The sequence below is a fragment of the Lygodium microphyllum genome, chromosome 10 (genome assembly GCF_053477565.2).
Source record: "Lygodium microphyllum isolate KBCC chromosome 10, Lygodium_microphyllum_v1.1.10, whole genome shotgun sequence".
Classification (NCBI taxonomy): domain Eukaryota; kingdom Viridiplantae; phylum Streptophyta; class Polypodiopsida; order Schizaeales; family Lygodiaceae; genus Lygodium; species Lygodium microphyllum.
The window spans coordinates 91733416-91746626 of NC_141144.1; the positions used below are offsets into that span (position 1 = coordinate 91733416).

Below are 13211 nucleotides of genomic sequence, written 5' to 3' on the forward strand. Positions count from 1 at the left end.
AATAAATGCACATAAAATGAAATACACACTTTACCATAACATTCTTGGATAGTAGACTCCCTGTTGGCCCCAAAACTAGCGCCCCTTGCAGTATTTCTTTAGCTTTCATTCAATTGGAAGGAGTACAACTTGAGATTCTTTAACCTCCTCCTGCTAACCAATTGCTCTTGCTGTCATAAATGACTAGCAAGCCTTTTGGGTCATTTGCCACTTGATTCAACCAGGACTTCTTCTCCAATTTGACCCTTGTCTGGCCAAATGCTGCCCCAAATCAATTTGGGATGGGCTGGCTCCTGAAATCCCTTGATAATCTTCAGTTATCATCTGTTGATTTCAGTCCCTTTAGCCTTCAATCTCCGGCAAGGATCCCAAGGTGGCTGCTAAACCCTAATTTCTGCTGTAAATTTGAAAATCGAGCAACCCATAATCGGATACACAAACCGTCCGATCGGACCCTCGACCCAACCAATTGCAACACTCGGATCACAGAATCGGACTAGCAACCTTGTCCGATCACACATACTGGCTCCGATTTTCAAAATTGGACATCCCAAAATTGGACGCTCAAAATCGGACCATCTGGAATCAGACACTCCAAAGTCGAACACTTGTCAAATTGGACACATGAAAATCGAACCAACCGTCCGATCGAATACCCAACCGTCCAATTGGACACCCCATTTGTCCAGTCGGGCGCGCACACAGTCGAATCACTCTAGAGTTGGACCAATCATAGGACTCGGACCCAACTACCAATCGGACCACTCTTCAGAATTGGACCCAGTCCAATCAAACCGTCTGACTCTGAAAGTCAAACCACCCAGAATCGGACAGTCCGATTCTGGGACTCGGACTAATAAACCAGAACAAGAAGATACAGACCCAGAGACCATATGGAGCCGAAAGCACATCATAGATCTATCACTGGGCTGAAATCTAGAGCAAGTGGTTCAAAACTTGGCTACAAACAGTCCTTCAAACCGCGCATGATGTTTAGCGTAACGGCCCCCAAGTAGGTTGGAGAGAAAACACGCGCTGCAACAGGTCCTCCAAATTAGACCCTAGTGTAGTAATGGCTCTACACAAGCATAAACTCTCACTTGCAAAACAGCAACCAAAAGCCTATACCCGAAAAAGACAAGCAGAGACCCCAAAACCTCAATGGGCCAATCTAGCCAACAAGGGCAAAAAGGCCATACCACAAAAGCATGTATATATTGCATTCAAACTGCATCTAGTCAAAGCAGAACTAAACAACATCAAGCTATATTTGCGATGATGACTGGACATAACAGTCCTAACGATAGATGCACATTGAATGGCACTGCACAGACAACCCAAGACATCAATGGAGAATCCACATCTGGTCGTGCAGTTGGGGACTCAAGGGCATTTATCAGAAGGCTTAAATTTATGAGCCAAGACCCGAAAGATGAAGACATAGTACTGCCTACTTATCTTAGGGTTAAACTCATCGCAAAAAGGGAGCATTGTGTCGATGCTCTTATCGATGAAGGAGCTGATTTCAACATCTTAACCTATGAAATATGGACCCTACTAGGTCAACCAAAGCTCACACCAACTGATGCAACTCTTAATCCTTACGGGAGACACCCACAAACACTTATAGGGAAGTGCAAAATTCTTGTAACTATTGAGACTAAAAGCTTACCTATCCTATTTCATATTCCTCCAAATAGTGCTAATTGTGGAAAGGAAACCCTCCTAGGATGACCCTTCAAAGGGCGACAGAGTGTGAAGCCAATTATGTGGCACAGAGGATACACTTGACACTACCGGGTGTGAGGATAATCACAACCTTTAGTAAGGGTGGTCTCATCAAACCTCGAGAGAAAGACAAGGAACATGCTGACATACCAAGCAAGCCTAGTAACAAGAGCAAGGACTTGTTGAAAGAGTTGATACAAGCGCATATTGAACAAAGAGAACTAGTGAGCGAGGCCATGCTTGAAACAAGAAGGTCACAAGACAATGCCAAGGATAGACTTTGGACTTACAAATATCGTAGAAGACCACAAAAGAAGCCCAAGCCTTACAAACGAAGGTATTGATGGAGAGCCAGCACAACGCCGCGATGGATATCCAAAGCATTGCTACGTCCTCAAGGGTATTACGCAGATAACCAATGGATTTGTGTGCCAAAACCCCCTGCTAAACCACCTCTGTCAACTCAAGGCCAGAATGTATCAAGAGCGAAGAAGCGCAGAGGGGAAGTCTAAATGAAAATCCAAGTCTTCACTCAACAAGGTTGGAGTGACTGAGCCCCTCACGATTGAAATCAAGAAACCAAACATGACTACTCGTAAGATAGATTCTCATCCTAGCATGCCTAACAAGCAGATGTCAGGTATAACCGTCAAGTGTGCACAAAGACCACTAGTGCCCAAGGAGCCTTTGACTTCCCAAGAGGATAAGCAGCACCACAGGCACAATGTTGCTCATGATAAGGCTAATTGCTCAATAAAGCAAATGGTAAAGTCGTCTAATAGCCATGAGAAAATCTTCCTACCATTGCCAAGTCCACCTCGGAGTCCCAAACCTCCTACATCCTCTTCCCCTAAACAGACACAAGAAGCACAACAGCGATCGCCAAGTGCATCTGCTCAATCCCGATCTCTATCTCCATCTAAGCTTCCAAATGTCCAAGAGGTGGAACATGACACCGCTCTTAGCTCTCAGCCTAAGGATATGCATGTGCAATCCACTGTGACTAGCTCAACTGAGGCTCGATCTGCACAAGTGAATGCTCAAAGGGCAACAAAAGACATGACCACTTCCGATCTGCCTAAGGACTTGACACCGCAGTCTACCAATGGTAGCCAGTCCACTGAACTAACCGCCACTCCTTCCAATCGGAAATCACAACAATCACACTCTTTGGCCGTGATGATGCCTCTTGCGGAATGTGTTCTTAGCAATTCACATGCGGAAGAGGTGTCACAACCAACATCCTTGACACCTCCAGCACTTTCGAAGCACCTAAAACCTAGGCTTAAGGAGAAATCTCTTGAAGATTTGGCCAAGGAGATGAAGTGTAGGATGAAGCTTGATCACAAGCTGACAGCCATCACACGTGCATACGTCCATGTGGACATTGGAAGGCCAGTACTAGAGCACACAAAGCTCATAGCCAAACCCCTAACTTGGGATAAGCAACGATATGTTTACTCTCGCTATGTAGTTGTTGCTGAGAAAGTCATAAAGGATATCCCACAGGCCACAGCTAGAGAATTGCGCCTCATACCCTTACTCTATACTGCTCAATATGAGACAAACAACGAAAAGAGCGAAGCAATCAAATGAAAAGGCAAAGGATAAGGTGAGTTTGTGCAGAAATGGTACTCCAATCAAAGTTTGGCAGCCAAAATTGACCATCAACTAATGACACTCACACCGAGCAAAGGAAAGCCTTTTGGACATTAATACATGATCCCACGTACGTTGCCCCAACCTCATTACGAGTGTTGGCAATGGTCCGTGAGGTACAGCTTTCTGCCACTGTCCAAAAACATCCCTTGTACGATAAACTACTTCTACAAGAAGATCTACACGTGGCTAGCAGGCTAGGAGTAGGGAGCATGGTTCTTGATGTTAGTGTATATGTCTTTTGCCTCACTTAAAACCCTGCAATCCTAGATCTCTATGCTTCCTATCAATACAACCCTGACTTCTTCAACTGGTTTCGTCCAAGCTTACATGACATGAATCCTAAACTGTCTCTTGGTTCTACAATAGAGTCACCCAAACCTCCTGAGCAAGAGAAAAACAGCTCTAAACGTAACACCTGCACTGATAAGAAATAATGAAGACATGTTCCAACACTGGGTAAGGACAAGAGCCTAGAGCAAACGCCCCTTGACCCAGAGCAACTGCCAATACAATCGGATGAGAAGCTAAACACGGAGGAATTAGCTAAAGAGCTAGACTCTCCAAAAAGAGAGGTAGTTGTATCCTCACAACCTAGCGAGGCTATCTAGTAGGCTGCAGCTATGTCCCATAAGGACACACTAGAGAAAGAGAATGCTGAGGCCCAACTAAGCATATCAACGGCTGACCTAGTTCAGGGTCCTCAGTCTTCAAGAGATACACCTCAATTGCCCAAGAAAAAGAGGAGAAAACAACAACGACAGTCGCAAGTGGTGGTAGACGCCAAGAAGATTGAGACCAAGGGTACTGAAGAACTGAGGAATGAAGCATCGAGTCCACCCACAAATGAACCCATTGCCATCTCTCCTGACAACGGTGAAACCTCAGACACATCCGTGTGTTTTGATAAGTAAAAGCAACCATTACCAGCAACAGTTGCTTGCAACACTCGATCCACCGACAACAACAGAACTTGCATTGACTAATCAAGAGTGGATACAACACTGTCACAACAACAAGGTGACAAAGCTATACCAGTCACATCCAAGGAGAACCATGACACAATCGGAGCAAAGCCTCAGGAGAAACACGAAAATCCCAAGGACAAAAGCAATCCTAGCATTGACCAATCCTACTCATCTAGGCATGAGCCCCCAGCTATGCTAAAGCCTAGGGAAACTCCTAGAACCTTGCATAAGATAGCAACTGAGCAAGCCTTCATTGAACATAGAAATGTCACAGAGTGCTTGGCTGAGTTGGATGCTAAACTCAAAATATTCGCACGTGTCTATGTCCTTACAGACATGGGCACATTCCCTAAGGAGCAGCTTGAGGGATACTTGCCATATCCTCTATCCTGGGAAGAGCAAGAAAATCTTGACGAGCACTATGACAAGCTCCTACATAAGTGCATGCAACTTATCTCTGACGAGGAAGCTGACGACTTATGCTTAATTGTGACATTCAACAATGTGCTTTGCTAACCAAATCTCTTAGAGATAGAGCAACTAAAGCGACAATCAAAAGGTCGAAGTCAATTTGAAAAGTGTTGGTTTGAAAACCGTGCTACAATGGCCGAACTTGGAGCCCAGATTATGAAGGTCTCAGAGGAGCGATTGGCCAAATGACGGTCTCAAAGAGACCCAACCTATGTGGTACCAACTTCCTTTCGAGTACTGACTGCCATTCTGGGTAGGGACTTAGTCGAAACTAGCCAAGAAAACTCTCTGGTTGATAAGATTCTCATTGAGGAGCTACATGTTGCGAGTAGACTCGGACAAGGTACCATGCTACTCGATGTTACAAAATATTTGTTGTTATTGAGTAAGCTGCCACAAGTACTGGATGCATGTGCCACACTCCAGTACAATCCTAAGTTCTACAAATGGTTTTTATCCTCACGAAGTGACATGGATGCATAAATTGTACATAAATAAACAATGAGTTTTGTGATTGTGTATAAATAATACCAACACACACAAGCAATGATAGTCAAGCGCACGAAGAAAAGTTTGGGTTTGACAAGCTGAGCTCCTCAGGTCCTCCCCTCACCACGTGTCTAGAAGTTGTGACCGTTTCCATCTCCAGGTGGAGGGCATGCAGTCCTCATTGCCACCATAGGAAGCCCTGGCCAACACCTCTGAGAGTGTAGACGGGGCGCCGTCCCCTTCTACAGGCTTTCCCCCGTTTCGATCTATCCTTCCGGGGACGAGCCATGCCCCATTCCATCACAACCAGGCCGTGCAACTTGGTGTAAGCAAAGATCTGCTACTGGCTGGAATATGCCCTGCATTTGAGACAGGACGAACATCATCACGGGGGTCGTCCCTCTACAACAAACACTGCATGCCTCACCTCACCCCTCCTCGTCATATGCCCTTGATAAACCAATGTTTAATCCTTCTCATGCGAATAGCTCTATCCTGCCTTAGGGCCTAACCTTTGATTCACATTTTGCAAGTTCCTCCACAATAGCCCGACATGGAGCACACAATGTAGCTGGCCTGCAAAAAAGCTCTCCTACATAGAAGGGAGCATACGGCACAAGCTCCTCCACCAGAACGCTACGTGTCTACCCTCAAGAGGTATACGCCAAGACGAGGCCCAAAGCAATACCGCCCAGGACGCAAGCCGAAAACTCCCTAGGCCAAGAAGAGGAAGGCACAAGGGAACGCCCGAGGAGTAGTGACCCCTACTATACAGGCCCTCCCCAGACGCTGGCACCAAGTGCTCAAAAGAAGAAAAGTAAGCTAAAAACAAAAAGGAATTTGCTGAACTATTTCAAAGCATTCTTGATACGGCAGCAGCCAGGGATTACACCATTTGGGTCCCAGCCGATATCTCCCCTACCCGGCTTGATAGGAGCCCTCCACCAGCAACGCCTCAGTCGCCAGGTCACTTGAACTCACCCCGCCTCATACAAATAGAATAGCCCCTATTTTGTACAAAATACTTACCTAGTGCTATCTGGCCATGACTTTTTGTCATTAGATGGTTAAAAGAGGTAGATTCTCCAATTGTGCAAACTTTCTGTATCTACTTTTAATATATTTCACACATTTAATAAAAATCAAGCACAGGTGATATGCATCTAAGCCAACACCATGGGATTCAGATAAGTGGTGTCTCTTTGCATTGCACCTGTTCATTATGATTGAAACATATGACTTGCATGTACCCTCACGAGTTGTCAAGTGGATACAGGACGACACAGGTCTCTATACGAAAGCGTTCAATGTCCAAGGTACCACAAGACCACCAACACCACAAAGAGCCATGACGGAAGCCTCACTACCGAAAGCGAAAATCACACTTACAGCCCCATCCGCATCGCATGGCCTGAAGCATAGTCATTGACTACTCTCTCTTTCTGAGTCAAACTCTACATTTGGCTCATGGCAGTTGTTACCTCAATTGTACCGACATCACATGTTACAAAGAGATTTTGCAAAATCTCAAGTGTATCTCCCATTTTCAGCAACAATTTCCCTAGCAACGAGGCCAGTAACACAATCATCGTTGTAATATCCATTTTCACAGCCTTTGAATCTCGATAGTTCCCAATCCAAATGAAAGGCTAATGGCCTCAACGTATTGCAATGGTTGTATTCCAAAAAAAAAAAAAAACAAATAAAACAAAAATAAAAAACAATAAAAGAAAAGAAAGAAAGAAACAACGAAAGAAAAATGAAAAAGCACTCACAATCACAGCACAACACCTAGGAGTCCTCAAATTAGATGCGTCCAGTGAGCTTGGTCAACTAGCTCCGTCCCTAGTTCCCTAGCCCTTTTCACATCCCCCACAATTGTTCAGGGCACATCAAGGGCAGGACATACCTAGGGAGCTTGTCTAGACCTGTCATCCTGACCCATTTGCACAATTCCTTTTTTGCACTCCACTTCAGTACCATTGCAATCGATCGTGGTAAGCAAGGCACGAACAACCATGGAAAGTACAACGTACTCGTCAAGCAATCCAAGTAGCTACTAGCTACCAAAAGTTAAGGTGTTGATGAGTTCAATTATGCTACATTATATTGTCACAGTACAAATGATGTCTCATCCACCTTTATGAGTACTTCTCCTCAACATTGACAACTTTTTCCACCCCACTCAATCTTTGCTTCATCCACATCTTGCTACGAGACACCAGACCAACAGTCTTCTAACTACGTAATATCTAAGTATGCACAGGCACTTACATACTATCTCAACCACACTCTATACACAGTTTGGGTCCTCAAGTGCAAGACATTACGCTCAGCTCGCTTAGAGTTTGACCTGTCTCCCAAACTAATCAAACTACGTCTTGTGCACGATAAAAAGACTAGCACTACCCCTAGGGAGAAACCACATCTGCGAGGTTTCCAATTGCAAGTATTGAAGACTCCAACAAAAGTATCGTCAGATCTTCATCAACACTCAACTCTGAACTCTTATCCATTTTCATCATGCAAGCCCATCAAAGAATCGTCTTGTGTAGAACCCCCACACACCACCACCTATGCCAGCCACCAGTACAATTCCCAACACCGAACAGCCCTATCCCCAGCTCCAACAATCCTATCACCAGTCACCCATGCCCAGAATGTGCCCCCACTGACCTTCATCCGCACCACCACTAAAACTCCTCCAAGGCAAACCACAACTGTCCCTTTCACCCATGTCTTCGGTGCATGCCAAAGCCTGCTATCTATGACGGTGAGTGCCATGGAACTGGCACTCGTCTAGGAGGGGGGTAATGTTAACCCTCAAACAAACAAGGTGGAAAATCCAGAAAATCTAAAGCAAAAGACAAGGCCAAGGCAAAAATGAAACGGAAGACGAAGGCGTACCAAGAAGAATCTGAAAACACAAGAAATGCAGAAAAGTCCTAAATCAAGAAGAAAGATACACATGAAAAAGCGCATGTCAACACTTTTGTAAAAGAGCGCAAGGCACACCATGATTTATTTTAAGAGCGCTGGGCTCTCACCCGTGAAAATTGTAAAAGTAGAAGGATGGTAGAAAGGAAGCTTGGAAGATAGGAGGACAATGGGAAAAATGACCTAGGCCACGGCCGGCCATGTAAAAAAGGGGATAAGGGGATGACCGTCCAAAAGAGATTTAAGGTTTTGTATATAAAGTTAAAAAGTGAATGAGAAGCTCATTCTTGTGTGTGGCAAAAGTAGCTCTCTTCTTCTTCTTCTTATTCTTACTTGTTTGAGCTTGTGCTTGAGAGAGGGTGTGAGAGTGTGAGGGAGTGAGTGTGTGAGGGTGAGGGACCGTGGTGGAGAAGCTCTTCATCTTCTCCTCTCTTCTTCTCTTCTCTTCTCTTCTCTTGCTCGCAGCAATGAAGCTTGGAGCATGGAGCTTGAGGATGGAGCTTGCTTGAAGCTTGTACTTGGATCGTGGAGTTACCGGGAAGTGCTGGAGAGAGAAGACAACTCGATCAGGCGTGGAGGTAAGCTCACTATACTCCTAGAGATGTATGGCGCGTCGGCTATGTGAGAGGTAGCCATTAGTGCTCGGCTTGGAATGCTTGAAACAATAAGCAGTCCGTGGGTCTTGGCGGTTGATCACCTCTATAGACACAATGTGAAAAACCCTCAAGTATATCATCGTTCAGCCTTCTTATTAAACTAGAGAGTCAATGTCATATTAGCCATTAGTGTTAGTGTCCATAGTATGGATGGTTCAAAATTACGAGATTTTTGGATAAGTTTAGCCTTTTTTTATATTTTGGACATTATTTCTTGTAAATATCCTCAAAAGGTGTAGTAAACTTCTAGAAAAGAATATCATGCATAAAGCAAGTTGCTTTTCAGTCAGTTTTGGGAGATATCATGAAAAAAAAGAACTCCTAAATTCACGTCACACGCGATCGCGGTTTTTTGGCAACAAATAGCACTCCGGACAGTGAGGACGGAGAAGTGGCGATCCGAGAGAGTTTTGACCACATGTCCTAAAGTTTTAACCCCCTTTCGGAGCCAACAGAACCATCAGATTTGCTGTCTCAATAGCAGAGTAGAAGCTAGTGTTTGGTGCGAGTTTTTGGGTATAACAGGGTGAAATAGAACACGGTGAAGGGGAGACTCATTGTAAACAAGTTTTCTTAATCAAGGATTGGTTTTGGGATACTTTGAACCTCTATCTCTTGGATGTGTAATGTTTTATCTCTCGTTGATCTCTACTCTATGTAATCTCTATCATCATCTCTACTCTCATACAAGAATCTACCTAATCTCTTACTACCATTAATCCTCGCTTAAGAATCTCCCTAACATCATATACATCGATCTATCCCTTACTACTCTTATTGAATCCAACAGCCAAAGACCCAATGTCTTCCTAGCGTACACGCAAATTATCTTGACAACGGTTAGATTGGGCATTAAGCATTAACGCTCCATTGGATGCAAGCATTGGACAGCTTATAAAATCCTTACAAATTAATGAAGCAGCCTGAATGTTAGAAGAGAAACGTCTACTGCACCTACATACTAGTGATATGTCTACCTTGCATACATATGTGCGAGCACTTAATGACATTAAAGGGGTTATATGCCATCATAGGTGTGACCAAAAGCATGAGAATGGGATCGCTCAAGATTTTCATTATCAGTAACTTGTATCTTTATATGCACCTACATACAAGTGACACCTCTACCTTGCATACATATGTGCATCATGCAAACATTTAATGATGTTAAAGGGGGTATATGCCATCATTGGTGTGAGCGAAAGCATGAGAGTGGGATAGCTCAAGATTTTCATTATCAGTAACTTATATCTCTATAAAGTGCACTACCATTTGCTCCTCAATTAATGTACTATCCATCATGAGTTTGGTTTAAAAAAATACACCCCACATAACTCATTAGAGATTCCCAGCAAGAACTCACAAATTCCAGAGAGAGAAGGAGAGAATCATTAGATACTTCGTTTGTGCTCCACATTGACTGTTAAAGATATGCATCTAGTCACAAACCATCCAGGTAGTGCAGTAAACACTCATAAAAATTTTCCAGATATGTGTCTAGTCACAAGCCATGCAAGTAGTGCAGTTACACACATACAACTTTTCCAGAATGAAACTCGATACATACTTTTTGAAGTGGACCACAGGTCTCCAGAATATCCAGTTTTGAAGGATACTCGACCACCTGATCAAACAATAACATCACCCAAAAAACAGGTAAGAATATATAAAAACCAGAGCAGCTTTCATTTTGCATGAATTAGTCCCTTTGTGTTCATGGTGAGAGGGAAGCTTCTACAGTTTAAAAACTGAGAATCAAATACAAAACATGTTAATGAATGTGTTATATCACATAAAAAAGAAGAAAACGGTGGGTGCATGCTCTCCAGGAGCCACAGCTTTGTCCGAGGGTTGGGTGCACACTCTAGGAGCCACAGCTTTGTCTGAGGTGATAACTCCTAAGGGTGACATGTGGTGTAAAGTGCTTCGTGGGAAGAGTCTTGGTAGCTATAGGAGCTGGCTCTGAAGAAATCTTTCATGAATCTCTATCAGACTGGATCTAGGTATACTGATCTTCTGTCTCTCAATATGACCTCTCGATAACTTTTGAGCTCTAGCAAAAAGAGCCCAAGGTATCTTTGATCTTCGAATTCCATGACCTGACCTTGTAGAATCCCTCTCAGAAGAGGCAATAGACCTTCTATAAAGAGGTACTCACCTACAAATAACAAGCACAATTGTACAACAAAGCACGGACTGACAACAGAACTTGGTAAGGTTAGGGTAACTCAGAGACAATGAACAATGAAGATGAATGAAGAAAAATGAATAAATACAATGCTCATGCAATAAACACTGTATTCAGGGTGAATACAAAACCTCAAATTCCCATGTCTCTAGGACCAGGGCAAAGAGTGAGGTGGAGAGTGTCGTCCTTTGTACAGATCCTGAAAAGCAGCAAACAGCCTCTGAATGTATACAGCAGAAGTAAACACAGATTTGGAGAGTCTGGATCAATGCCAGACAGATCTGGGACAGCTCGAACAGTAGACAGCAGCACAAAAAGTGTAAGAATGATGTGGCCAGTTGCAGGTGACTTAAACGCAGCAGTAGATGATGACATTGCAGGTTGTTGACTAGCTAGATGCAGAAAACGCAAGCAGGAACTTACAGCCCTTCTGCTGCCCCTGCGTGCATTTTTCTGCCTCCTGCCATGCTGCATGCCAGCTCAGAAAATTGCAGCATTCAGTTCTAACGAGTGCACTGTCACCTGCATTGACATCTCCTGCCCCTCTTGCACAAGTTTCCCACCAAAATAAATAGCTCTCTTGCTGCCCTTAGGTGCATTTTTGCAAGGCAATTTGAAATATAGCCATGATGCATGATCAGATGCTCCTTTTAGCAAAGACACCAAAGTCCCAATTGTGGTAACTGAAGCTCAATTCTCAATTTCAGGCTGGTCATCTCAAGGTGCTCTAATTGTTGTCTGCCACATGAGGCACAGCAGGAGGCTAGAAAGGGGATAGGAAAGATGTTACTGAACTTTGAAGAGACCCAGACTGCCAACTAGGCTTCTGTACATCATTGGTATCAGAGCTTGAGGGTTCAAAAAATGTACATTTAGGGAGTAGATGACACCAAATATAAATGCAAAATCTCTTTATTCTTGGATGGTGTACTTACATTTCCACATGGATAAGGTGCAATTTCATCTTCAAAAGTAGAAACCCACAAAAATGTGGCACCCTCAGCTAAAGATGGAGCAGCTGGTGGAAACACTTCACAATTTAAGAAGAAAATAAAAGGCAAAAGAAGCACTTCATTGAACCTCATTAGCTGAGAAAGAGGCTGCCAACACCTTTGAGCGGTTACTGGTCGAGCTGTAGCAGAGGAGTTGGTTGTGCTTCACTGCAAGTTTGGGGCTTGCAGTAGGTATCTCCCAGAGAGACTTCAGTAGTAAGAGCACATTCACTTAGAGATGAAGGCTAAGCATGAGCTAATGAGGCTCAAGTGAGAGCAAGCTCACAAGGTAGCTCATCAAACTGAAGGTGAGGATGCAGTAGCTCAGCATCAATCTACCTGGCAGGAATTATGAAAGCTTTAGCATCCTCCAACTACATTCTTCAATATGTAAGGCTGTAAAGGTTTAGCATCCTCGAACTTACAGCATTCTTCAAAGTTGATGTTTCCTAGTCAATTCCCTTCGCATAAAATTTTTGTAAATCTTATTTCCTTGAGCACACTGTTGCATAGGATTGATTGTGAAGGAGTGGGTTTGCAAAAAGCTAGTTCTTTGAAGTGAACAATAGGACGTCTAGCCCCAGATTTCACACAGCTTGACTTTATGTTTGAACTTTCCAATTGATGTCTCAATCTGAATGTAAATGTTTGTCCCCCAGTCTTCACATAGTTTTGCTTACCTTTGCAACTGATACCTCAAGCTAGATGTAAATCTTGTTTTCCTTTAAAATGCCCAACATCTTTTAGACATCATTTGCTCAGCCATTTCAAAAGCTTCTTGCCAAAATACTACATAGTCTATTGATGTCAAGCAATGAGCTGGATGTGCAGCTGCACCAGACATCAGCAGGGTTATCAATCCCGAGGTCTCATCAGAGACAGGAATTCATCAAAACCAAAGCAGAACATCAAAGAAGAAAACAGTCTGCTTTTTAATGTGTGTCGACCTTCAAACCAATTGATCCAGACTTTTCACACTGCGGCACTGCATAGTGCATGACAAAACTCAATTCTATCATTCAAAACTGTTTTTTTGACATTTTCTATTTAACAAGATTGTATGCAAGCAAATTTACACTATGCTAAACCGTGTCATCAGAAACAGATAGTCTGGACCCTTGGA

General features: G+C 43.6%; 1 protein-coding gene and 1 long non-coding RNA gene across 2 annotated transcripts in view; both read right to left on the minus strand.

Moving 5' to 3' along the window:
• The window catches only part of LOC148030276 (uncharacterized), a 96858-nt gene that overhangs the window by 24830 nt on the left and 58817 nt on the right, over positions 1 to 13211 (minus strand). The window contains exons 8-9 of the mRNA XM_087686559.1: positions 10476 to 10532; positions 10272 to 10345 (exon numbers count right to left, since the gene is read on the minus strand). Coding sequence (XP_087542685.1) covers positions 10272 to 10345; positions 10476 to 10532 — 131 coding nt within the window. The remainder of the gene's footprint in view (positions 1 to 10271; positions 10346 to 10475; positions 10533 to 13211) is intronic.
• LOC148030278 (uncharacterized) lies at positions 10539 to 13211 on the minus strand. The gene is made up of 3 exons (XR_015692156.1): positions 12514 to 13211; positions 12207 to 12427; positions 10539 to 12114 (listed from the first exon to the last, which is right to left on the minus strand). It is a non-coding gene; the product is annotated as an uncharacterized LOC148030278 (long non-coding RNA).